Source organism: Harpia harpyja, chromosome 14, assembly GCF_026419915.1.
Source record: "Harpia harpyja isolate bHarHar1 chromosome 14, bHarHar1 primary haplotype, whole genome shotgun sequence".
Taxonomy (NCBI): Eukaryota; Metazoa; Chordata; class Aves; order Accipitriformes; family Accipitridae; genus Harpia; species Harpia harpyja.
The window spans coordinates 37,953,551-37,980,581 of NC_068953.1; the positions used below are offsets into that span (position 1 = coordinate 37,953,551).

The following is a 27,031-nucleotide window of genomic DNA, read 5'->3' on the forward strand; positions in this document are numbered from 1 at the left end:
TCCTGAGCGCTGGGTATCCCCTGGAGTGTGTATTCCGGTGGTAATAAGCTGGTGTTTGGTATTTCTCAACCTTCTGCAAGTTTTTTCAATTCCTTCTCCACATCTTCCACAAAAGCTGGGAAATTCTGATCCATAAGGCATAAGCGAATGAAGGGCCTCAGCTCTTGTGCACGCCACGCCAAATGCTGATATGCAAGGGGGAGCTCAGACTTGTTTTTCAGCACAGACTACGAAAGTAAAAAAACCAAAGGTGTTGCACTAGTCTTGGACATAAAAGGTAATGTTACAGTGTTTTTGTAACAATGCAGCAACATCAAAGTTTTCCTTTGGTATTTAATAAAGATGCATCTGCCTCATTATTAATGCTATTCGAATATTTCCATCAGATAAGATTTCTGCAATCGTGTCTGTAAATGTTTTTCTCTGACACCTAGCTTCAATTCCAATATAGCTTTTATGCAACTTTGAATTCCTTTGCAGTTATTTAAATCAGAAATGCCAATTGCCTGGGTAACATGGCTTCCTTGTCAATATCCATTCTGTGTAAGAGAAAAGGATCCTGTAGGAAGCATATGTATGACCACTTGAATTGTGTCAGAATAACCAAGTATGCAGTTCTAAGCTCTTAATTTAGCAAGATGTCTTTTAGAAGTTAATTGTGGGGCTTTTAAAGAGTTAAAACATCCTTTTCATGCCCATTTAAGCCCCTCCCCCAGGTTTTTCCCTTGGTGGGCGAGCTGTGTGTCGCTTTTTGGTGTAAAACTAGTGGCAGCAGAGCAGAAGATGCACAACATCATGTCCTGAGGTTGAGGAAGCCCTGACCGCCTCCCAGCATCCATACGTGACGCTGCTGCTGCTCTCGTCCATTAGGTATGCTAGAGAAATGCGCAAGTCTAATGGACCGGTAGGTCATTGGGCAATTCCATGCTGCTGTTCCTATGACAACAAGCTGGAAGCAGCTCAGCTAAAACTTCATTGTGGCCGGCTGCCAGCTTTCCTGCTGGATGTAAGCCATGGTAAAGAAATAGTAACTTCACAGTTCAAAGGCCCTACTGCAGCCAGGGCTGCTGCTCGCTCTAAACCACGTTGTTCGTAGTATGTGTTAATGACTGAGTGTTTGTACCAAAATGTTGCCATGTTCAGGCTGCACTGCAACTGTTCTATAGACCTCACCCCCCACTCAGCCTTTAACTTTCTTTACTCGTCTGTGCTGAAGTCATTAAAACAACTGCAGCACCAGTTACAGATGCTTTGCATGGGAGAGCAGAAGCAAAGAAAATCACCAGTGTTAACTTTTGTGGTGAGGTAAGTATGATATCCAGAGGCGGCTGGTGATCAAGGTGGATGGTTCTGTTATTGGGGGGAAACGCCTAATGCTAGTTAGTCTATATCTGGCTTTAAAAAACTTCAGATGCCTATTTTAGCCTCTTTTTTCGACATGCCGATACGAGCAGCACAGGCTAAACCAAGCCTGTCTGTCTGGGAAAGGTGGAATTGCTGTTAACTTCAGTCAGGCCCTAGCTTCTGCTGCTTGAACCTGAATCAGTGCGAGACAACTGGCAGATGGACCAGGCACGCCGACAGCTGGGAGTGTAGCAGTGTTTGACTTGTGGGGAGCCAAAAAAAAAAAACCACCAAAAAAACCCACTGTAATATTTTTGCTAATTTCATTGTTGGTTCACGTTGCACTATTGCTCTTTTCCTGGTGGAGGAAAAGATCTTTAAAGGTAATGTTGAGTATCTTTTTAAAAAAATCTGCAAGAGAGTGCTTAAAACCAGTGCTTCTGCTAGCGTCCTGAAGTGGTGGCAATGGAGAAATTTAGTTCCAGAGTACCAGCTGAAAGGGTGTTTCTAAAGTCGAAGTGGGGAAAAGAAGTTCAGCCCTGAGCAAACTTTGCATGGCAAGCGTGTGGGCTAGGGCATGGGAGATCCCAGTTGGGTTAAGCTGACTAAGAAGTAGAGGGGCAAGTAGAGGAGGATGTGGGAAACTACTACATCAAGGAGTTTTCTTGTGCTGGGGAATTTGTTAGTAATTCAAGTGAGGGATGGATAAATGTGTACGGCAAATACAGGCCTCACTGGCAGAAAGCTTTGTTTGTTTGAAGCAGGTATTGTGCTCCCATCTTACACAGGGACCATAGAATAGCAGTTTTTAGAAGCTAAGCTGTTTATAATGTTTGTTTTAACTTGCATTTCCTAGTATTACCTCTTAAAGCAGAGATTGGTCATGAAAAATACAGTTGCTGAAGGCAAACTGCCCCTTGTTTGACTACTTGTGCTCGTTGATGCACTCTTGCTGTGTTGTACAAGGACAGTAACAAAACCGTTGGGAACCAACCAGCAGCGCACGTAATACAGCACTCACCACTGCGAGTATAGGGAACTCTGCTTTCTGAAAAGAGGTGTTTAAAAGGCTTTTTTGGGTTTAAGAGATGACAAGATTTGTAACAGGGAGGATAGGAATTGTCCTTTGTACCACTGATATGAAGAAACATTGACTTGATCATCCTGTGAATGTGGAAAAAGGGTAAGGAAGACCCCTAGAAGCAACTGCACAGCAACAGCAGTGGGCAAGAGTAGAGTTTTCTCCTCAGTCATCTGATTCTGCACTGTCCCAAATTCACAGTACACAAGCAACAATTAACTTCCAGTTACTTTTTAAATACAGCTTTACCCTGGACATCACAGGGAAGCTGTCAGTTGCATTAGGGAGTCTTTTGCTGTGGGTCAAGGAGGATTGATAGTTTCAGACTTAAGCTATGAGGGCAGAAGTAATTTCTTCAGAGTCAAAAGAGTGACAAAGCCATTTATTTAGATGTGACCTCTGGGTATTTGTTTGCTCTCAATGTGTGGTTTGTTCTTATGCAAATGGAGTAATTACACCATGAAATACCTGGTTTTGCAGCTTATTTCCTAGCTCCAGATCATTACACAAGATCCTGTGGTTTTGTTGGTATAGATGATGGCATCCTGATGTTCAGGGAAGTCATTTACCAGATGTTTACTGAATATGAGATAGCTTGCTTTCTCTCTGTGCCCAAGAGATCAGTTACAGGATCTAAATAATAGATTTTTAGTTTGGGGTTGGTTTTGGTTTTTTTTTTGTTTTGGGTTGTTTTTGGTTTTGTTTGTTTGTTTGTTTGTTTTTTTACCTGCGCTAGCTGTGTTAGAGATCTTCTTTCTCCAAGGCTTGTACAGGAATCTGATAGAGGCTCATCTGGCTACAAAATACCAAATGCAAATAAGGGCTTGTTACTAAGCAGAGTGTGGGTATGTGCAAGAAGGGAAGTAGTTACATTTTTAGAGATAACGGGAGGAGAATGTGCTCAGCTACCTTATGCAGTAAAAAGGCATCTTTTTATGGAACGTGAATGCACATCTGCTCAAGTCTTTAAAAATGAAAGACATGAAATAATGGGCCTGTAGTTAAACTGTCATGTCTAAACTCAGATAACTTTTAAACTACTGACTGGAAGTAACTAGAAAATGCTGTGTATGAGTGCTCCCTACGAGCATGCTTTTTTCCTTCCCATGGGTCACATCACTGAAAAGATGGTTTAAGCTGTCAATTCTATTTTCTGAGTGAAGTTTTCAGTCTAACTTCTAGAGCAAGAGCATTTTTAATACCAACAGTATGACTGTTGGTGTTCGATAGCATTCTGCCATGAAATATTTTCTTTGCCTTTCATTCTTTAGCTTATGAGGAAATGAGCAAAGCCCAAAGTATAGGTAATCTGCTTAAAGAATAAACAATAAATCTTGAATATCAGCTGTTGAAGGTCTCCCATATGCCTTCCTGGAAATGGTGTAAGTCAAATTAGCAATATATTCCCCCCCTGCCCACTTTCTCTACCAAATAAGATTCCACTGTCCAGTAGAGTAGGACCTTCCTAGATTCTATCATGAAAATGATGTAGCTGAAAGCTTTGACATTGCTTTTTCAGGGCTCAATCTTGATCCTGATATTTTTATCACGTACCGAAGAGCTTTACTGGCTAAGTTAGCTGCAGGGATGTTTTTTAGAGCTGGTAAATGTGATCCTCTGGATACCCAAGAGAGCATACGTTTAAGAATTAGTCACCCTCAGAAACACTATCTGCCTTTGCCTTTTCCATTTACCTTAGGTCTTTGTTTTGGAGAGGGGAAACATTCTGTTCCTAACCTGAAATCGCTTTTAAATGTGTCGGGTGAAGCTCAAATTGATAGAATTGCATATTTACAATTATTAACACTAAAACAGGAGTAGGTAAACCCAAAAGGGAGGACACAATTCATGGTTACTTAAACAGCTCTAATCCTTTTTCTTACCCTGTATAATTCAGGTGAAAGTCTGCCAGGTTGTTCCCAGCAGTCTTAGCTGAAATCCACACTGATGAAATTGTAGACATGTTTTTTTGGTAACTATTCAGCTCTGGTCTTCTGCCCCGTTTTTGTTCATTTACCTCAGCAGAAACCATCTAAGTCTTCCATCAAACCATACCACCATCTGATTGGGAACTGGTAAATAACACTTGGCTGTAGCGTTTGCTGCAGTTTCTTTTAATGGTTAGTAACTTCCTGTGTTTGCCTGAGCCCTGCATAAATTGTTCTCTTGTTTCCAGGCTCCCTAGTTAAGGAGCAGTTCAAACCCCAGAGCAAAGCTTTTTTTCCCCACCTATAAATCTTATTCCATATGCTTGCTAATATTCTTCCTATGATCACATGAAATGTATATATTAATTTTGGTTATTAGTGACCTCTTGGAGGCCAAAACAAAGGCATCTCATTGCTCTGAGGTATGTTACAATAAGCTTGAGGAGCTAGAACCACTTTTTTGAGCATTTTTCTGTTAACTTTCTTGAGGTACACCAAGAAATTGGGAAGATGGTAGCCAGCTTCAGCAGTTGACTTCCTGAATAACTCTAGCCCTGTTCACTAACCAGGTTTCCCTGCATGTAAACTGAATTTTGGGTTTCCCAAATTGTGTTTCATATAGATGGTCTCATAGTTGCAAAAAACTTTCTTGAGAAGTAAAGCTTGGCATTTACAGATCTAACACGAATAGCCGATTATTTTTCTATTTTTCTGTCTGTACGTTCTTGCTTACTTACTGTATGTAGTACTGATGCATTTTGTTCAGTGTCCTTTGCTTGATTTTCACTGTTAGCCAGCTGATTGAGACTGTGATAGAGCTTCTGGCTTTGTTCATCAGTTACTTGAACCGGTACGTACTCTGCAAGTTTCTGAACGCAACTGCAGCAGTGTTCCAGCCTCTGCTCTTTTGAATCTCCACCAAACTGAATACGAAACATGCGGCATTCATTCTGCTCAAAAACCAAAAAGAGAAATTAAATTAACTGTGAATCCCCTCAAACTATTTTGATTTAATTAAATTCCTATTTGTTAAAGTTAGGAAGAAGGCGATAAATTTTCAAATCACTGCACCAACTTAAAAACAAACAAGTTTTCCCTGCTGTATCTTCATTTTTTTCCCAGCAGCTAAACCAGAACACTATGATTCCCAGTTTGAAAATCAGTTCAAAACAACCCCAAGAAAATGGTAAGTGAGCAGGGCCACTTGTCAACTAATTAAAGGTCTAGCCAAGTGAACAAACCTTGCCATGATGACAGAGTTTTTACACGTATAGCAGGGAAATTAAGTTCTTATTGTTGCTGCAGGTAGTATCCTCTACGGATATGCCAACTCTGAACAGTTACTTGTGACAAAAAATGAAATGACACTAAAGTAAGCAGAAGTTAACTTCGGCATCTAAACTAAAAGCTCTGGGAACTGAATGTTCCATTTAGGATTTTTGTTCCTGTCTGCATCAAACCCAGCCTTACCTACCTACCTCGTCTGCCTGTGTAAACGTACAAATTCAGTTTGGCACTCCAACTGAATGCTGCTGTTCCTTGAATAGATGCTAACGTAGTTGGTTAGGAGTGCAAGAAACTCAGATGCATTACTTTTTAAATAGTGAAATAGTGCTAAAAATAAAACTGGGTAGCTCTGACCCCCCAGTATAAGTTGTCAGGCTGTACCATAATAGATATTTTAAGTACATGAGGTCTAGCAAACTGCACTGAAAAAGGAGGACTGAAGAGTTTGTCATGCATGATAAGCTTGCCCTAAGCCCATTCAACTGGCATAAGGCAGATATTGAAGGCTCTTGTTTAGAGAGTGACTTAATGGGACTTTCAGTTTGATCTTGAAATTTCAAATTTAAAACACAGTTGAAGTACTAGAAAAGTTTTCCTTAGACCGACCTAGCTTATTTGAGTCTTCATCTTTCTGGGGTTTCAACATCAAAACCATTTTTTTTAATGACTAGACACACTGCTAGCCTGCTGATTACACGAATACAAGGACATCTTTCACTTTAAAGATTTTTTTGTCTCAAAGATGAGCCAGCTCTTATGACAGCCTGTATGTTTACATGCATGTTATTTTAAGATGCTTGTATTGCATAAAATTATTTTTAGGGCATTGTAAGCATAAAAGCTTGTCTCGGTGCCTTTTAAAGGGAAAAATGTCAAAATAATTCAAACTATAGCACTCGTTTTACCAGTGCCCAGTTACATTTCCTCTAATTAACTAAGATGTCAGCTTAACTGGATCAGCTTCACATAACTGAGAAATGATTTGTGGATATGCCAGACAGGTGACTTCTCATTAAAATGACAGAAAGGTAACTTGCATCTTAATTTGAATTCCTTTTGGACACTTTCAAAGAACACTTGTTTTAGTTATCCCTACAATCCCCAAATCAAGTTTCAGTCTGAGCTATTTGTATTGCCCTCTGCTTTTTCACAAGGACTGGTACATACTTAGGACTGCAGTTTATAAACAACAATAGACTTTGTAAATTAAACATTTTTCCTTTATGGAAAGAGAGAGAGCGCTCAAATTCAGCTAAGATGATGTCAAGTTTTAGCATAAACTGAGTACTGAGCAGTAACACCTGAACCATACAAGAGCTGAAGTATTAGAGAACCTTGAGGTCACTTGGATCATCAAATTTGCACCTCTTCCCATGCTGGGGCAGAGGGCCAAGCTCAATGAAAACAGTGTGAAGGAAAATGACTTAGTACAAGAATATTAAGAACATTTGTCTTGCTACTGTTTACAGATAGTTTCATATAAAAGTTTTTATGCATAGAAGCACATCAAAGACTAATGTGAGATAAGTGATAACTAGAGATGGAGCTGTATAAAGGGCAGTCACAGCCACACAGCTGTCTGTTTCAGCTAAGTTTAAGACAGAAATGTGCATCTGACAGGTACGGCTTCAGAATCAGACACTCGTGTGCTTCAGAGAATAAAATTTCCACTAGTACAGCTGAGTTTCAATAGTGATCCACAACAGGTGTCTTCTCTATGTTTCTTGTTCCTTTGAGTATATTAACACTAAGCTTCTCAAAATACAGTTTAGAAACTCATTCTGCTAGCTAAGAGTCCACAGTGCCCTATTAAAATCAGATTTCTTAAGAAATGAGTAAGTTTCACTATAAATGCAATATTAATGACTTTCAAAAAAAACAAGTACAAAATAAATCAGAAATAACAGTGTAATATTTAGTTGCCCACGTTCCTTATTTGCCCTGTGCACTCATATAGGAGCTGGTTTCTGAAAACCTAGCTTGCTTTCCTCTGCTTAAATGGCTTCTGCTTGACTCTTTCCTTACTTAGGTCTAGCAGGGTTGAGATGTAACCCCTTACACGGTGTGGCTGGCTTCCTGAATTTAAGTATTTTTGAAGATTAGCATGGAAGATATATACACTGACCGCATTTACAGAATCACTTCAGCTACAATTTAGGGTATAAAGTAGAGAAACTGTACGATAGGACCACTGCGGTGCCACTAAATCCAGTTTAAGTCATGTGAATTTACGGTAAGTAAACATTTAGATGCACTAAATTCATTTAAGACTATGTTAATATTCCTCCTTTTCTTAACTGGCCCTCAGAGCTTTGTTCAAGCCTCAAAGTGATTGTGATGTTGATTTTGTGTTTCTTGTGAGATGCAGCAGAATCCCTTAACGCTCTGCTGGGGAACTAGTTCTATTAACTGTAAAGGAAACTGATGATCTGATTCATCAGAACTAATTACTGCAACAGCTTGATAGTCTTCTTCAGTGATACTCCACATTTTATAAGAATCTGACAAATAAAATCAGAGAGCAAAGGTGTTTTGGTTTCAGGCAAGCATAACCCATGAATTTAAAACAGTTTAAGATACTTATTTATGCAGTTCCTAGTGCCACCATTAGGCTAGGCTTACTCTGAAACAAGATGAGTCCTTATATTTAAACAATGTTTATTAGGCCTCACATCTGCTTTCATCTTGCAATTAGCAAGGCATTCTCCCCTCTGCAAACTGGAGTGTTTGGTTTGCAACATCCTATAAAGAAATATTTATGTGTCTTTCATAAAAAAAATCAAATAAAAGATCAAAATACAACTAAACAGGAATTTTTAGAGTTTCCAGCTATTCTGGATATTGCCATTACCTGCAGCTACAATAACCCAATCTGTACCAGAGTTCCTGTCAGGGGAGAATGCTAGAACATCTCTGAATACTTGAGATGTTCTTATGCCTTTATAGTTCTGTGAACGGGGCAAAGAGTTAAAATTGGTCTCTAGCAGCTACTGAACAACGGGCTCATATTTTTCCAGAATTCCTGTTTCTAACTTAGAGATGAATTCTCTTGTCAAGTAGAGATAGCTAAACTAGAGGCAGCTGTTTCTGCTGAAAAAAGCCTAGAAACTATCAGGGGAGAAGGGAGAGCTCTTCTCATTTTGAAACAGGTTTTGTTTCTGAAAAACCTGGTGAGTACTCAGTGTAGATGAGTAAGAAACTTCTTAGAGTTCATCTAAGAACCAAGAAAACTGAGATATATACATAAGATGGTAACAAGCAAGTGCCATTTAATTACTTAAAGGTTAATCAACCACTTTTCTTGAGATCCCGAGATGAAGACCAGAAACCTAGGTCCCTTTCATTGCCTTGAATACCAAATGCCTGAATCACCAGCCTGCCACTACTGTGCCAGGTGTCAGGGGCCACAAAATGGCTAAATAATTGTTTGTTTAGATGCTTTGTTTGCCAAAGTGAAGTATGACTCATAGGTAGCATGCTTCTGTACATGTAAGAGAATCACTTCATCTTTTTAATCGTTAGCCATGGCAGATAAATTCTAAAATAAATACCGGTCTAGCTGTTTTAGTAGCTAACTCTCAGAAAGCAGTCTAAAAGACCTCAATAGTAGCAGTTACAAAAGACATTAAAGATGATTCAGTCCATTATTGTTTAATATCTAGAGTAAAAGCAAATCTCTTAATTTATGTAGATAATTTACAGTAACTCAGAACTTCTGGTTTAATTTATCCAATATTAAGAAATCTTACACAGAACTGTTAGCTATTAGAAATATTAAAAGCAACTCAACTTACCTTTGACTGCGCACAAAGCAGCAGGCAGTCTGCTCTTCTTACTATCTTTAGCCACTTGTGGGAATCAATTAATGAAAAGCCTTCCTGAAATAAAGCAGAACACATACTACTTGCACAGCAAACATGTAACACTCAGAAGCACACACTTAAGTTACGTGATGTGATCTAAACCCTAATGAAGATTAGTCATCTGCCTATGTGGAACTTTTGTATCTGAACAATTGCCAATATGTAGTTTTTACCAAACTAGGCATTAAATCTAAACCTGTAGCTCCAGTAACAACACTATGTCAAGGTACATTCTAATTTCCATATACATTTTACATTTATATTTGTGCATGTTACACAAGTCTCCATGAAATACATAATAAAACAGCTGCAACACTGAGAGCTTTAAATTTTTCTGCATCCCATGAAGTTGCCCGAGAGGGCAGCAGAGGGCAGGCAAACCTGAAAAATGGGACAGCAGTTGGTTTATCTAAGGCCCAGAGAGGCATTTTCTCCAGATGGAATTCAGGTAAACAAGAAGCAGCTTTGATAACTCGATAAAGATGTTTTTATACTTCAGTTGCATTAACTGCCAGTCTCTTCAAACAAGACAGACTGCTCAGCATTCTGGAAAAATACCGCAGGAAGCCAAAAACATCATATAAATATTGCAAGGCAATGGACTGTGTCTCCCAGGGTGCTTTCCACAGACTGCCACACAGGCATTAGTTAGCAAGTCGGGGGGGGGGGGGGGGGAAGGGCAGGGAGGAAATTACCTACCTGTTTTATCTGAACTCATAATGCTTTCAATGGCCACAGCTTTTCACATAGGCTGCTTTTCGTAGGTGTCCTGAGGGTCAAGAACCACAAGTCATGTCCACCCTGGACTACCAGCAGTGTGGCTTTGCCAGAGTTACTATCCGTCTTACACAGGTCCAGGCTGGGAAGCCATCTGCCATTCTATTTTGGCACAAGAAGTCACCTCAGTAAGACACTGCTCTTTTAATGTGCTGGCACTGGCTTTATAGTCTCATGCACCAGTTGCATGTAGATTTTTAACTGAACTTTTACAAGAGGAATGTCTAGAAAGCATTGAAGAGTTGAACCAAAGGCAAACTGGATCACAGACACATAGCCGAGCGGATACATGCTATGATAGACTCCAGAATGGTGAGACAGCATGCAAGTATCATTACCAAAAGATTTGAGGTGAGAGGGAGACAAGAATTTTCCTCTACACTGTAAAAACGGATGCTGACAAGATGGGTCAGTCACTTGCAGCATGTCTGTTTGCACTGAGTGCTCTCAAAAGGTCTCAAGGTCAGACTTGCTAAGGCGTGAAAGGCCTCAAGGTCAAAATAGGAAAACCTCACTTTGCAACTGATGGGAAGTACCAAGCTATCCTCTACTCTTACAGGAATTAGTGAAGGAATCTGGATACTAAGAGGGACAAACTGCAAATGATAGGCCTCGCAACAGAAAGATAAGAAAGATATTTCTTTGAAAGGTAACAGAAAGGTATTTGGTAAGTCAGTGTTCTCCAGCCATACTACGTGGTGCAATTAGACTGCTGAAGCAGTGGAGCAGGAGGCCGTGTCCAGCATGCTGAGAGCACTCTCCTTCCACATGCAGACGAAATCCTCTCTGATGTCAAATATTAGGAAGTCTCTGAAGAAGGTCAGTTTGTCATGTCATCTGAATGTATGCCTGACGCAGTAAAGGAAGCTTGTGAAATACCCTTACTCATCTGTACACCTGGCATTTTAGCACCCCTGCCTTTGGGGTGTGCAGTTTTAGCCTCTCGATAGACCTGCCCAATGAGAGCTTGGTATGTGGACATTAAAGTTGGGGCGGGGTGGGGGCAAAAAGATACTGAGCAGAATACCTGAGGAATGAGATGAGATTAGTAGGCTAAGAAAAGAGCGCAGCACTAGTAGAACACTTATAGAATCATCAGTAGCACTTCACATGTCCTATTTTCATATGCACCGTAGAGTATGTTACTTCTTTGAAATTTGGCTAAGGACATTCATGGCTGTGCAGTTTGGCCCCAAAATATTGTTTAATGCTGAAAATGGAAAAGCATCAGCAAGTTAAGCTAGCGATTGTGTACAGAAGAAAGTTATGTCAAAAGTCAAGAATTTCAGTCATGCCAACATCACAGAAATGGAGAGCGGCATCTGTGACAGCAAAAAATCAGCATTAATTGTGCATATGCATTGCAAAGAGGTCTTGGTACATGGCTGTACAAAATACAAAAATGCAGATTTGTTTTGTGTACATGAAGTACTTTAGAGGTGACATGGAGTGACATCCATCTATGATGCTTATCAGCTTGTGCTGTGCTCATGCTGCCATAGTTGCCAGAAGGGATCTACTAAGGAAGCAAGCAAGGAAAACAGAATTGAAGTTACAGGAGTAAGGTACAGCCGACAGCACGTTCAAGAAGAGAAACAAGGGGTTGCAGAAAACATACATAGTGCAGAAGAGTTTGACTGGGGCAGGGGATAGGCTCTCAAGTCCAAACAGAGAGAAAGATGGGATATGTAGAACTGGAATATATAAAGCAGAAAAAAATATTTTAAACTGTCCCTTCCAGAAAGGGTATATTCTTGATGTTTATACAAATACCCTGAAAGTAAAGGTTCTCACTGTTTGCAATGCAGTAGACCAAGTACATTTATATTTATTTTTGTGAAATAAACACAAACTAACATGAGATGAATTTCATCTTGGCACAAGGACTTATTTCTCTCATTTAAACCTATAAATGTTGAATATCTTTTAACTTAACTTATATCGAGGGTAATATCCATACCTCCTCAAAACACACAGGCCAGTTCAGAACTGCTCACTCTTGATAAGCAGCCAGGCTGAGTCCTGGACAACCAACCAGCCTAGGAAGTGATTTTGTGTTGGAGTATGACAGCTGCTTGTGCTTATATGCTTAGTGCTTCCTGCCATAGGCAATTTCTCCACTGCCACTTGGTCTTCCTCTGATTCCACTACCAAGCCCCAAAATGCTGTTAGTGAAGCAATTCTAATATCCCATTCTTTCACTAGGCCACTTTAACTTGTGGCCACTTATGCTTACTCTATTCATTTCAAATAGTTACTGTTTTTGATACACACCAACTGTGTTTATTTAAATATAGCTGTTCCCACATTAAGTCTATTTTTATAGTGTTTTTCCTTTCACTGTAAGACATAAGTTGAACAAATGTTGTCTCCTTAAAATAATAACTGTCTTCAAAAAAATCATAAAAGGCAGCCAATGTTTAACTTCCCTACCAATTATTTGGTGTTTCCCAGGTTGTCGTCCTTTTATATGTCCTGTTTCTGAGGTAAAGCAAGCTGGAAAAAACCAGCATTTGGGATTTTTATTTATGTACTCCTAACATTCAACTCCAACCCCAGAATTTGATTAACTGAAATTTAATTTACTTCAAGTTTAATTAACTGATGAACAAAGCACAAAGTATTTCCTTTCCTCTTGTACCTTTGGTTGATTGTTTATTGCCAAGCTGAAACAAATAACTAAGAACAGTTAAACCAAATAGAAGAACTCAGTGCAGTACTCGAGCAATACAACAGACCTGATTTGGCACAAGCAAGCTACCTGAAAAAGGAGAGTGAATGTTTTGGATAAAACTTGGATCTGCAGAACTACTCAGACTGAACTCCATTGCTAAATTGTTTCATCAGTAACTGTCATTACAGTCAGGATCCTCTAGATGTTCTTCAGTTCTAAGCAGCAAATAAGCCCGATTTTGCACCATGTTAAGGTCTATTCTGTTCCTCATGGCTTTTTCCATGTTACCTCAATCCGCATAGGCTGTATTTGAGGCTGCCTGAATTAAGACAAAATACAATTCTTCTTAACAATGACAATTCTCTCTTTTGTCAACAATGAAATAGTTATGAATCTGCATATGAAGTTAGGTGAACGAATTCAATGCAAGAAGAATGAAGACCACAATAAATCTGTCCCTTGTTCCATCACTCAAAGTCGGGAGGATCTCTGCCAACATGAGGAGCTAGGCGTGGGGTAGATCCTGGAAACTGCATGGCAATATATAGAGATTATAATCCATTTGTGCCTTTCTAGAGATAATGAATTGACTCTAAATCTCCTCTGGACATATGTACTGACAAAAAAAACGTAGTAGTCCCTCCAGACTGCTGCTGCCACCAGGCTGACAGAAATACAGAGAACAAAGCAGCTGTGGTCACTGTTCTTGAGCAGGCAACATCCATAGCTGCTTTACATTCAGAGCTGGGTGTAGCTGAGCAGTATTGGGCATGAGCAAAGACAGATGGCAGTATAAGATTAATCAGCAATATAGACAAAAAGGCAGCCTAGAACTGGGCGGGAATGCAAGACCTCAAATGTTTACAATCTGAAGAGGTAAATCACAGCACTTTTCTAAGTTTGATCATTAACGTTCAGTCATGCATATACTCATGTCATTCTCAGGATCGTACTTGTAAGAACACTGTATTAAAGGAAAACAGTTTCACACAGCTCTGACAAAAATCTAAGTCTCTCAGAGGGAGGACCCTGAGAGGCATTAAGCTGAAGCAGAAAACAAAGGAAGACGTTTCCTAAATGTTTTGGAAGCAGGCAATATACGACCACCTTACATGAGGCAGAAAAGCTAATAATGCTGGTCCAGTCTTACACCCGTCTAGTCCATCATTAATTGGGAAATACTTTTGTTCTGATTTTACATTTCAGCATTCAAAAAGCTGCTGGATAATGAGGCCTGTGATCTATGTTGGAAGGTATTGCATGTTATTTATGAATATTTTTATTATTGTATCATCTAGAAACATTGTGGTGCTAAGCAACACAGGAACAGATTATCCATTTTAAGTTAGATAGATTGTAAGGTCTTTAGGCAACCCTATCTTCACTAAAAATTAATATATATTTAAGAAATGGTTTTTGTGTCACAGTTCAGCTATGCTGGCTTGCATCAATTAGTTTGGATTCACTCATTCATGAGACAGATGTTTTCAAATGAAACTGAACTATGTGTAAACAATAGCTTAGGAAGAAAAACTTTCTTTTTGCCACAAACTTTACTCTGGCCTTAAATTACAACCGATTCTAAAAAAGACAAACAAAAACCCAGAATGCCACACAAAGACACACATACTCCAGTTTTGGCTGCCACTTATAATAGGCTCATGAAATGCAAATAAAACAGTTTGTGCTCAGAGTTCACAGTTCAGAATGAATGTATCCATTGTATAATGTAATGGATTAAGGAGTCAGCTGGATATCCCACAAACTGGGAATGTGCATTTGCAAGAAATGATGAGTTCAGCATGAGATCAAAGGAATTTTAATGTATTAATTAATATCCCTGTGCATAGCTGCCAGAGTGGTCCTGTCTGAAAACAGAGGCAAGGTGACAGAAGAGAAAAGCTAATGACCTCAGACAACATCCTGCTTGCACCATTCTGATTCAGGCTGGGCAGCACCCATGGTACACAATTCCCCAGAAAACAATCTTCTACTTGCAAAAGCCATGCTCAGTTTCCCGGGAGGCACCTGTGACAGTTCCTTAATCCGTTCATTTCCCAAGGTAAGCTACCAAGACACAACTGGGCACCCAAACTAGCACAGTATCCCTCATGGTGCCTTTGTAGGGTGAAAGAAGAGATTTGGGTAAAGCACTTTTCTGGGGAAGGGTAAGATGCTCTGCTGCTCTTAGCACTGCACCTGCAAGCTCGTGCAACATTGCACCAAACCCGTAGGAATGGCTTAAATAACCTGCCATTTTCCCCAGACAGGGAGAGGCACTGCCCTGTTACTGTGTCCAGAACTCCACACCATGGGTCTACTCACCACAGTGAGGATATAAGGTGCAGTGAGAAAACTTTTCAGAAATAATACTATCTAGGTTTGAAGTGGGATTTGTTAAGTTACAAATACCAATATTTTTGACCTCTAATATTCTAGGTACTATTATTATTTAACATTCATACTGAGTAACACCTTGCTTATTCTTAGAAGTGACTAATTTGACAACAAAGGAATGGTAATGTTATTTTCAGGTATCTACACAATGTGGTTAATACATCTGGTAAAAGTCTCCAACAGAATAGAAATATTGTAGTTGAAAAGACTGTTATTAAGCATTATCTTATCTGAAAAAGCTTGTAAATTCTGTTCAAGTATTATACTGAACACTAGAGACAAACTGAGATGCTTTCAGAAAACTTAAGTAAAATTGGAAAACATTGTTCGCAAGGAAGTGTATGCTTTAAACTTGATATATAGATTATAAATCAAATGCTTGCATAATATCTGAAAAATACCAATTTTTAACTCATTGCCTTCCCAAAAGAGAATGAGTTGCCATTTTACACTTTTTAAATTAGAAAACTGCTTGGTCTATAAAAAATTGAAAATTCTTCCTTTCATTAATGGCTGCAGAATAAAAATGTAATTCTAAAGTCAGAAGTTGTGAAAATTAAACTTTGAGCATAATTCCAATCAAATCTTCATTATTACCTTGCAACACACCTAGAAGTAGAAATTTTCCTTACTTTTATCTTTTTCTGAGACCAAAATAAGGCCAAATACATTAGTTTTTATTCCTGCAGTATGAGTTGTCTTGAAAACTAAGTTGAGAGTAAGAGTGTCAACAAAACAACAACAAAAAAAAATCCCCAAACATGACAACTTGTAGAGTGGGGGAAGCAGAAATTTGTCCCTTTAAAAATTTCCAAGCTACATGTCAGTATCCAAATGCATCATGTGTAGCATTGTTGAAAAGATGAGAGCACAGCAGAAATCATGTGCTTCACAGGCTGTATGTAACTTAGATCTTAGTGTAAGCATTAGCTGTCTCAAACAGATCTGCAGAATATAGAACAGGAAGTGGAAGGAGGTGAGAGGCCAAAAAACACTGCAACCAAGGCAGACAGACAGCAAGATAACTGGAATAAGGAATAAAAGGATGTTAGGCTCTGCATTATTTTTTTGCATGCAATTTTTTTTAACCCCCAATCTCTTAGAAGTCAGATCTTAAATCTCGCTATTAAGTTTGATTGTGGAAAAGAACACATCAGGGTTGAACTCATTAAACAAGAGTGCTCTGTCTCTACAGAGGCAGGAAAGCTAAATGAAGTAGCAAATACAGGACACATACAGCCACCCTTGAGACAACCATGCCCAGGGGACTCCGCATCTGATGAATGTCTTTTGCCAAAGTGCAAAGTGTTGGGTGCAGGAGCACATGCTGCCAGGTGTCAGCTTTCTAGAAAGAGTTCCCCCAGATGGGTGAAAACTACAGCCCCTTGAAGGAGTGAATAACCCCTAACTCAGGACAAACCTCGATATTTCATAGTGAGAACCTGGAATTTTTTTTTTTCCCCTAAACTACACTTTAGAACAGTGATACTTGACCAGGGACCTAGAGAAGTGAACTGGATGCTCATGGGTTTAGCTGGCTAAAGCTCTTCAGGACATCCCATTAGTAAGTCAAGTTAAGCAATTTCTTCTTTAATTCCTGATACAAAATATATACTTCCCTAGATCAATACCATAAGTTAAACTCTAACTTTAGGGTAAATACATTTCATTAATAGACACCACTACTCTTTAAAAACTATTCTAATAGTTGGGTTTAGAAGAATTGGGGCAAGAGAAAAGTAAAGATCAGAACTCCTTAAAACTCTTTACTGCTGCCAATCACCAATACATAATCATTATACAACAGGAATGTATCATTATATCAAGCATAAATGGGGAAGCTAATGCAGAAAGATACTTGGCTCGTCCAAAACAATCATGTCAACAGCACATGTTGAAATAGACAAACTAGAATTGAAATTTTTGAACTACGATTGTGGTACTGCATAAGTCAATAAAGCTAAGTAGATTCCTTCTACTCTTTAAAATAGCAATCTCAGGACCTTTAATAAAAAAACAACCTTCCGCTAGCTTTGCAATGTACTACCACTAAGCAGCATTAGCAACCTGCTCATTTCTCTAGGTTTCCATCAGATGTCCTCATTTATTGCACAGGGACCTTCATCTACCCAGGGCACTGCTGTGAATATCATCTCAAAAATTTGGTGCATAACTTTCAGGCACTGCTAAGAGAGCATCAAGAACATCAGAATGTCTGCTGAATGGTTGCCTAATTAATGAGTTAGAATCTACTGTATCCTAAGCACTGTTAGCTTATTAGAAGTCATGAGGGGACCAGGAGGGCACTGAGGACATTTAGTCTACACCTTAAAAGATAGGGTCACAAATCAATTACTCTGGATTAATTTTATCCTTTTAAATAAATCCTCTTCACAATTTCAATTTGTTTAATTTGTAGGATATTAAGAATTCTAGCACCAGAATCAATTGCGTTGAATAAAACACCAAAATACAATTTTCATGATATGCCGATTTGAAGGAGGGAAAGGAAACAAGAGTTGTGGTAAACAGAACATGATGTATCTTGAGAGTATAGCCAGAAATTGAGAAATGCTGTTGAGATATTCTTGTTAAGATTCTATTATCTACAGTATGTAAGAATGAGATTTTTCTACTGTAAAATACACAGTCTATTAGGCAACACTCACTGCAGCAAAAAGAGGTCCTAAAAATGTTATGTAATTTAATTCCAAGTGAAGAACTTTGGTTTAAAAAAAAAAAAAAAAACAAAACCCAAAACCAAACCATATCAAAACACCCTTTGAATTGCATTACACATCAGGGATTTTTATGTTCCATGCTCTGAAGTTCCATTTACCCTCCTCTTCATTCCATTTGGCTGATCACAAGAAGTAGATTATATTTTTAAAGGAAAGCAGTTGTTAAAATAGTTTCAAATATGTCACTGGCAGCGTCATTAAAGAATGTTTGAAGTGATCCTGAACATATACCCATTACCCAAAAGTTTATCCATTAAAATAAATAATTTGTTCTCTTTGAGCAGCTGATGGAAACACTGAACATGTCCACAATTACTTGGTACAGTAGCGTGGAAGTACTTCAACGACCAGTTCTGGAGCATTCTCAGATACTGTAATCAATTATTTCAAATCTACAGCACCTCACCACACAGCAGCATATGCAGCACAAGGTATTTACTAATCTGCCTGGTTTAGAAGCGTGGAGACTTGGTGCATACATTGTAGCATTGTTTTTAGCAAGAAAACAGTTACTTCAGCTTCCAGTAGTAGAGAGACTACTAAAAGGGAATTAATGAAATATTCTACTATTTTATTGCTCACAAAAATAATTCTGTAGTCTTCTGTATGTATTAAAAAAATCGGTTGTTAGGATATGTGACTATTTTATTACTATTTTATAAATGTTGTTCTTGAAAATGGATCATAGAAGAGTCATAGTCTCACTTGGCTCTAAATAGCTACAATTCTTTAAGAAAAAGAAAAGGTTTCTTAACACTCCTGCTTTAAGAAAATAAAAAGGACTAAGAGAATACATAAATACATCCATTGTAGAGAAAATATTTTGATATCAAGTCAGTAACACTTGAATATTCTTCCCAGAATGGTGTCGTGGTTTAACCACAGCCAGCAACTGAGCACCACGCAGCTGCTCACTCACTCCCCCCCGCCCCGCAGTGGGATGGGGAGAAAATCAGGAAAAAAAAAAAAAAAAGTAAAACTTGTGGGTTGAGATAAGAACTGTTTAATCAAATATAAAAAGAAGAAACTAATAATGATAGTGATAACACTAATAAAGTGACAGTAGTAACGATAAAAGGATTGGAATATACAAATGATGCACAGTGCAATTGCTCACCACCCACCAATCGATGCCCAGTTAGTCCCTGAGTGGCGATCCCCCCACCCCTACTCCCCCCAGTTTATATACTAGATGTGACGTCACATGGAATGCAATACCCTGCTGGCCAGTTTGGGTCAGCTGCCCTGGCTGTGTCCTCCGCCAGCTTCTTGTGCCCTTCCAGCTTTCTTGCTGGCTGGGCATGAGAGGCTGAAAAATTCTTGACTTTAGACTAAGCATTACTTAGCAACAACTGAAAACATCAGTGTTATCAACATTCTTCTCATTCTTCTCAACTCAAAACACAGCACTGTACCAGCTACTAGGAAGATAATTAACTCTATCCCAGCTGAAACCAGGACAAATGGATCATGTTAATCCAACTGCCAATGAAATAAAGATTTCCATTTCTACACCACCTCCATTTTGTGCAAATGGAGTTGTAGTGAAAGTTGTATGTAGATAAAAGGTAGACACCAAAGAAGAGGATTCACTAAGTAGATAATTTACATAAAAGCTATCTCCTCTTGTTTTCACACTGACAGGAGAGTACATTACAGAAAATAGTTTATGTACTTTAGTATTTCATAAATGATTACTTGTCATGAAAGAAGTTTGATGAAAGAATCACTAAGCAACAGAACAAAATATGTCTTCATCCAAAAAAGGTATTTGTAGGGCCCATGCTCACTGAGAGAGCAAACACTGGGAGCTATCACTAGCATGTTGGCCAACTGAGATTAGTTTAGCGGAAAACTAACTATGACGCTGATCAGCACTGAGTTCAGGCAAGCATTAGTTCAGTTAACGTCACAGTTTACTGCAGAAGAATGAACAAAGAAAAGTTCTATGTGAAATACAAAACAGCCGAAGTCTGGAAGTTCACACTTTTCAGTATGTGACTGATTTTTTTTGCTTGACTTTATAATAGCATCCATCCATAGTATTATCAGCATAACACAGAGCTTGCTGGCAGCTAAAAAGGTTCATTTTGACTTTTGTAAAACGTACACACCACTGAAGAACAGATGCTCTCTGACTTTTATCATCCTAAAGAAAATAGAAGGTACAAACCAAGATAGTTTGCATCTATTAATGCACTGTTTTTACTACATTGCTTGCCAATTTTAAACTAGAAGAGATAAGAATGTATCATACCACAGTATTGCCCATTTTAAAAGCATCCAATTAATAAGTTTTCTTTGTTACAGATGTTGGGTGAAAACTTTCTTTTTTTAAAACTCTTACTTAGGATGGTTCACGTTAAAATTCTTGGGGTGGGGCAAGAGTTCCTGCTCTACCATTACTGCTGCAGTTAAAAAAAAAAACAAAAAAAAAAACATGTTAGGAACATTCACCACCGAATGAATTCTTGAATTTAATGAGCTGTTCAGTTCATTCTTGGATTATTGTTAGAGGGGAAAAAAAATCCCTTTATTATTCATCCATGGAAATTTTACAAAAATACAATATAGTTATTCAAGTTGTGAAGGAAATGGTGTCCCCGTGACACAGATCTTGTACATCACTGTGTTCCTATGCAGAGGTACAAGGTACAAAGCTACAATAATTGTTATCCAGTTCCCTCAAAACCAGGAGCTTGTAGTACATCAAAAGGTCTGAAAAGTAGGGATTAGAAGATAGATCAAAAGACTAGACATCAACAACTTAAAGGGTGCAGTTACTACATAGCAAGAAACAGTTCTGTTAGTACATCAGAGGGAATTTCAATGCAAGTGAGTAAGGCAGCACGTACGTGTTGGAGAACACCTTGGCAATAAAAAGGAAATATTCAGTAGCCCAGGCCAGCAAATAGAAATGAGTGTACACAGTAAAACCATGAGCTGAATAATTCCAACAATTGCAGCATTCTATCAAACTTGATACATTCCCTCTGGAGCAGAAACTTGTGCATTATCCTCTGTGACAAAAAGTCCATTATAATGGACCCACAGTGAGAGGATTTGGTCTGTGACAGATTCAAAAGAACTGTATGTACCTAGTTGTGCAAAGCCTGTTTAAATATTGTGACAGGTTTCTGACAGCTCCTGAGAGCTGGAGACTAGAGGGAGATAGAACCAGTGAGATTAACCATTTCTACAGTCTGATTATTTCTACAGCAATAACATAGACTGCACAGTATTGCAACTTTTTTGTTGCAATCTCAATAAGGAGTTTGCAGAATTTCAGCAGTGGCCTGTGCAGTTCTGGCTAGCTTGAATCTACTGCATTGTAAGCTGTTATCGGCTGCTGGCCAACAGCATCACTGCCTGTGCTGTCGTCTTCAGCACAACCCCTGTGCATCATCTTTCTGTTTGATGATACTGGCTGCTTTACTAAAGAGATTCCACTGACTGTTCTTCAAAGACTGAAAAGACACTTGTAGATTTAGATTGTCCAGGAAGAATTGTATCACTGCATATCCGTCTTGCATAGTGTTGGGAAAAGGGACACATTTCTGAGAGGGCATATGCCTAAGGAACAAGCCTAAGCAGCAAAACTAAGCCAGATGTGCTGGACCAAATCCCTTGTAAACAGGAAACCTAACATAGTTCTGAAGATGCCTGCCCAGCTTCAGAACTAGTGGATTGGGTATTTCCTAGGTCTTTCAGCAAGTCAAGTGTGTTTAAGAGGAACGGTGGCAAGACTGCAACTGCTCTGAGAAATATAAATAGGTATAGGGCATATTGTACCAGTGCATTTCACACTAGTTTAGTTCTGTATGCACAGAACACACCTGCAGCATGATCCCAATTACATGTACTCAAAGAAATGCACCCAAAGGAATTGACAGTCAGGTTTTAAAATGCATATGACACCAGTTTTGTATAACTTCTCTAACACTTAATAAAATGTTGTCAGTGTTGCCCTTAAGGTTGGTATAGAAGCATTGCCAAAATAAATGTTTTTAAAAAAAACCACAACACAAAAACAACTTTTTTTTTTTTCCAACTCTCGGTATTATATTTTGGTCACATTTACCAAGTACGTCTGTCCCACCTCTATTCTGCACTATTCTTAGGCTGTGGTTGTTATTGCAGTATCTTGGTGTCCCTTAGAAGCTGAAACAGACCTGATAGAGCTCAGAAATTCCTCATCTGGCACTTCAAGCAAGGCAGCTAACTGAAAGCTTCACTAGCCACTAAACCTAAGAGCTGAAGAAAGTGCTTTTCTCAGCCAAGTCTTTTTATAAACCTTTTTTTATACTTCCTGCACTCATCACTTACGACGGCACACTTTTATCTGCCCATTGTTACTTGCCAGATTCAGCCTTTGCCAGACACAGTATTTGAAGGGCTACAGCTTTTGTCTGTGCCTTCTTTGCTCTTTAGTTAGTTATTAAAACTTACTTTCAGTTAGCCTTTATATGGTTATTTCAAGGACATTCTACAGAGTGATGTAAGTCTACTAGTTACTGAACAGTTACAGCTGTCTGATCAGGGTACTGAAAACAGGACCAGCCCCAGGAGAGGTGCATTCTGCACTGATTCATTCCAAGCAGAATTCGGCAAGAGGTGGCGGCAAGTCTCATTTCAGTTGCATTTCTTTTAACTATCTGGACTTTCAATTACTCCATCCCTTTTTCTTATTCAACACAACTGCTAAAATACTTGCCATGTTCCATTTTTACCTCGTCCAAGAACATTCAATTTGTTCTCACTAAATATGTGAGCCAAATACCATGTCTTGTATGAGGGCTATCCAGACTGACCACTCTGTTAGCTCTATCATTGTCTATTCAATATTCTTAACACACTTACAGGCCAAAAAAACTCAAGGGCATCCTTGGTTCTCCCCCTATACTTACAGGATATTTCTATAAGTTTAAGACCTTTTAAGAGGCACAGTAAAAAGTAATTTATAAGCTTATACATATTTAAAGCTACAACATACTCCTTTACACATTCTGTATTTTTAAAAAAAAGTCTGTGTTATCTTAATACTGCAGCATCTTCCAGTGGTTTGTAATAGCTTTCTAATACACTTATCAGCCAATTCCTACTTGTTACCATCACTGAGTATTGGTGATATGCACTGAACACACCTGATTCCACTTTCCAGCACAGGCCTTCTCTGTCATGAGTATCAAACCAACTCCTTCTAGATGGAGTGTTTCTTTTAACCTCTTCAGTGTCACTGTGAAATCTTTACAGTTTAGTAGCTGGTCATGCTTAAGTAAGTAGAGGCTACAAGAAAATCAGTTGACACAACTTTGAAGTTGGTATTTTCTCTCCATGAATGCAAGTTGTATGGTAGATCACATTACCCAACATAGAAAAAAACATACCCTTTGATAAACCAAATTATCAAAACCAACATACTAACACATCATTGGCAAGAAACTAGCTGGATCATATCGCAAATCTTAACAGAGTATTTTCTCTGTTTTCTTAGGCAGAAGAATCATAAAAACCCCCATGTATCTTTTAACATCAGCAGCACTTAGTCTTACATCTTAATCTAGATTTTTAGAGCCACAGAAGAAACACTGTTCCTCAGTATGAAATAATGCATTCAGTATTATTCTGATAAATGTAGAGAGAAAGCAGCACATGAGAATTTCCATGAGCAAAATAAAATTGGCAGCTTCCTTTCAGTGGGAGAGAACATGAAGCTGAGAAGGGAAACAATGTTACTACTGATGCTAACATGAGAGGAAAAGTGTTCTTCATACCCGAGAAACTTACCAGTACTGTTCGCCCTTGGGAAATAAAGAAATGGCCAGATACCACAATGGTAAGGATAAGATGGCCTGATTCTTCATTTGATTCAAAAACCTTTAAAAAGATAGAAAAAAACAAAAATCTAGCCCTGTAAGCACAAAACCTACATTTTCCATTTCTAGTGCAAAATAAAAGGTTTCAAAGGTCGGTGCTAGAAGTCAGGTGTCTAATTTACCTCTCAGTAATGCAACTTGTCCTGCACTCTCACAGACAAGAGGCACATTTAAGAATTTTTTACTAATTGTAAGTCTCATACAGATTTAACTACTTTAAACAACTACCTGGACTCTTCCAACTTGATCTATAGTTCCTAATACTACAGGTCACTGCTGAAGGAAGGAATAAAAAAAAAGCGGGCCACAAACTATCATATCACTGATGTGTTTACGTTAATAATTCATGAAGCAAAATCTCTCCCGATTCCTGCATTAGCTCTGGACTTGCAAAAAGATACCCGCAAAGGCCTCACTTATTACTGCTTGCTACACAGCTGCCTCCTAGACCCCACTGGAGGCAGTTACAGCAAAACCAAGCAGCCAGCACACACACCCCCCCCCCCCCCCCGCCTCGCCCGTCACCTTCCAAGAGGAGGTGTTCTGCCCTTCGTCGTCGCCGTCCGTCGGGGGTAGGAAGCGGCCGTAGCGTTTCAGGGGCCACGTTGTGGCGCTGCCGAGGAGGGAGGTGTCGCCGGTGCCTCCCGGCACAGAGGCCTGCCCCGGCTCGGAGCTGCGACCTTCGCCAGCCACCGCCATCCCCGCACTGAGGGGACGGCGCTGCACAGGAGGAAGAAGCATCACGCCGGCGGCTGGAGAGCCGGAGTTGAGCGGGAAGCGGGAGCCAATAGGAGGGAAGAGGGAACGCGTAGGGGGGAATTGTTCGCCAATCAGCTGGAGGCAGAGAAACGAGAGCCAATGAGGTAGCGCGCTGGGGCGGGCGGTGGTCTTTCTCTAGGGTTCGGTCGCACGAGCCCCGGTGCTGTCACGCCGCTCTCCTCAGCGGTGCTTCGTCCTGTCCCGTCCCATCCCATCCAGTCCCCATCCCCTTCCCTTCCCTTTCGAGGGTGCTACTTCTCCGAGGGGAGCGTGGCTACTGGTCTCCCTCTTCTCCCAACAGCCTCCGGGTGTACCGATGTGGCTGGACCGCCCGGCGGTGCCGAGGGAGAGAGAAGCGCGGACCCCGGGGCACGCGCGGCCGCCATTTTGTGGGGGGTGAGGGAGCGCCATCAGGGCTACGCTGCGAGAAGGAGGCGGCGGTGTAGCCGGCCGTGGTCCGTTGCTGGGCGCAGTGAAATTCTTGTGGAAGCCGGGCACGATGTCAGCATGCGTCCTTCCTCAGGTGAAATACGTCGAAGTCCCTGTAGAAAAGCTGTCCTAAACTCTAAATTGCCTTTTCATTTCTCGGTGCAAGGTGCTGTGCTCGCTTCACAGAACGTCAACAGTGCTTTTGTGGTATCTGAAGTGGGATCTGTGTTAAAAAGCAGCTCTCTTTTCAGTGTGTGTTGCATGTTGTTAGCCAGCCCAGGTTTGTACAGCTGGATTAATAAAATTGCCCTTGTCTCCCTTCCCATTTTGCTTCCGCTCTGCTATTAGGTTGCTCCTAGAATTATGTAACGCTACACTTTCTCTAGAAAAAGAGTGATGGTGAAATGACTCATAATAAGACTGCACTTAGGTATTCCATTTATAGTACATATCTTGGCCCATTAAGAATAAAAACAGGCATTAGCCAGTCAGGGTCATCGAGAGGGCATGGAAGAGCCTGTTACCATTCAGGAAGATGTGCATGAGAGTCTACTGACCTGAACGGACTTAGGGATGCCAGTCACCACTAGCCGCTGTTAAACCATCTGCATGCTTGAGGGTACTATGCTTTAATCCCAGTTCTGAGCATTGCCTACTGCCAGCAGCATATACTTGACCAAGATGAAGCTTGGCTAAATAGTCATACTTCTTAAGCAGAACAAGGAAGTTTATGCCAATTTGAGGGGGTTTTGTTACCTTTATGGTTTGCACTTACGATGCTGGCTTGGCTGATATGAATAAGATTAAAATGGAATGAGTAACTACTGTCTGGTCTGAAATAAAACCTTCAGGTACAAGGTTAACCTATTACTTAAACTGTGATGGCTTAATCTGTTAGAAAATATTAGATTGACATTTATGTCATGTGGCCATTGTGTTTTTCATCTGATGTTACACCCCAAGAACCAGATTAACATCCAAGGAACTATTTCCATAACAAACAATTTTACAGTGTTTTCAAAAGGAAGGTGTTTATCTGAACATTTTGCAGATAGGGAAATACAGACAGAAAGGTATTAAATGATTTGACAAGGTCATCCAGAAAAATCAGTAACAAAACAGGGAATGCGGTGTGGGCCTCCTAGCTGCCAGTTGCCTTCTCTAATCACTGCTTCCCCAGAAGGATTTATCAAATTGTGCTTGTCAAACATTCAGAACTGGCCTGTAGACTTGGGAGTTTCTTGGAAACTACAGAAGAGCTAAATATTATTGTCAGAGAAAGACAGTATGAGTACATATATTGAATCTATTTTCCCCTAATTCAGCTGAAGTTCTGCGGAAAACGGTTTGTTTGCAGCATCTTCTAGTGTCTAGTTTCCAAGAGTGATTTCTGGCAGATGTGCTAAAGGCTTCTGCTGGAGGAAAACAAAAGCTCAGTCTTTTACCAAAACAAAAATTTCAAAATGTGGTTTCAAAAGAGACAGAAGTAAACCAAGAGCATCAGAGAGTCCCATCAAATCCTTTAATAATAATGTATTATTGAAATCACACATGAAAAGAAGGAGTTATTAGGGGAACACAAAGCCAGTCACAGTGTGTAAAAGGCTATACAAATTCTTTCCTTCACACCTCAGTAGTGTATACAGTAACTGCAGTTTATTTAGACCTGAAGCTCAGCCAGCACAACTCGACCACGACTGGGCAGTATCTCATGCTGCTCTCGTCTAGATGTACCAATCACCACCATGTTTACTTTGGATGCTGAACTTTAAGCATGATTCTAGCACCCTTTAATTTTTTTGATCATAGGTTTTTGCTTGACTAGGGTCTACTAGTTTGCTTTAAGGTTTTGCACATGAATACATTATGCTTTTA

At 39.6% G+C, this 27,031-nt stretch overlaps 1 protein-coding gene across 2 annotated transcripts; it reads right to left on the reverse strand.

Annotated features, from left to right (window-relative positions):
• Positions 1-8: 8 nt before the first annotated feature.
• Positions 9-24,805, reverse strand: REC114 (REC114 meiotic recombination protein). Of its 2 annotated transcripts, XM_052807094.1 has the most exons (6): positions 24,494-24,805; positions 23,880-23,969; positions 9,435-9,518; positions 5,091-5,303; positions 3,153-3,221; positions 18-227 (listed from the first exon to the last, which is right to left on the reverse strand). In XM_052807094.1, exons 1-6 carry the CDS (start codon positions 24,707-24,709, stop codon positions 66-68), a joined length of 834 nt encoding a protein of 277 aa, XP_052663054.1. In that variant the 5' UTR covers positions 24,710-24,805; the 3' UTR covers positions 18-65. The 2 variants fall into 2 exon arrangements, with proteins under 2 accessions (XP_052663055.1, XP_052663054.1); XM_052807095.1 differs by lacking the exon at positions 3,153-3,221 and having other exon boundaries at positions 9-227; positions 24,494-24,790.
• Positions 24,806-27,031: the final 2,226 nt, after the last annotated feature.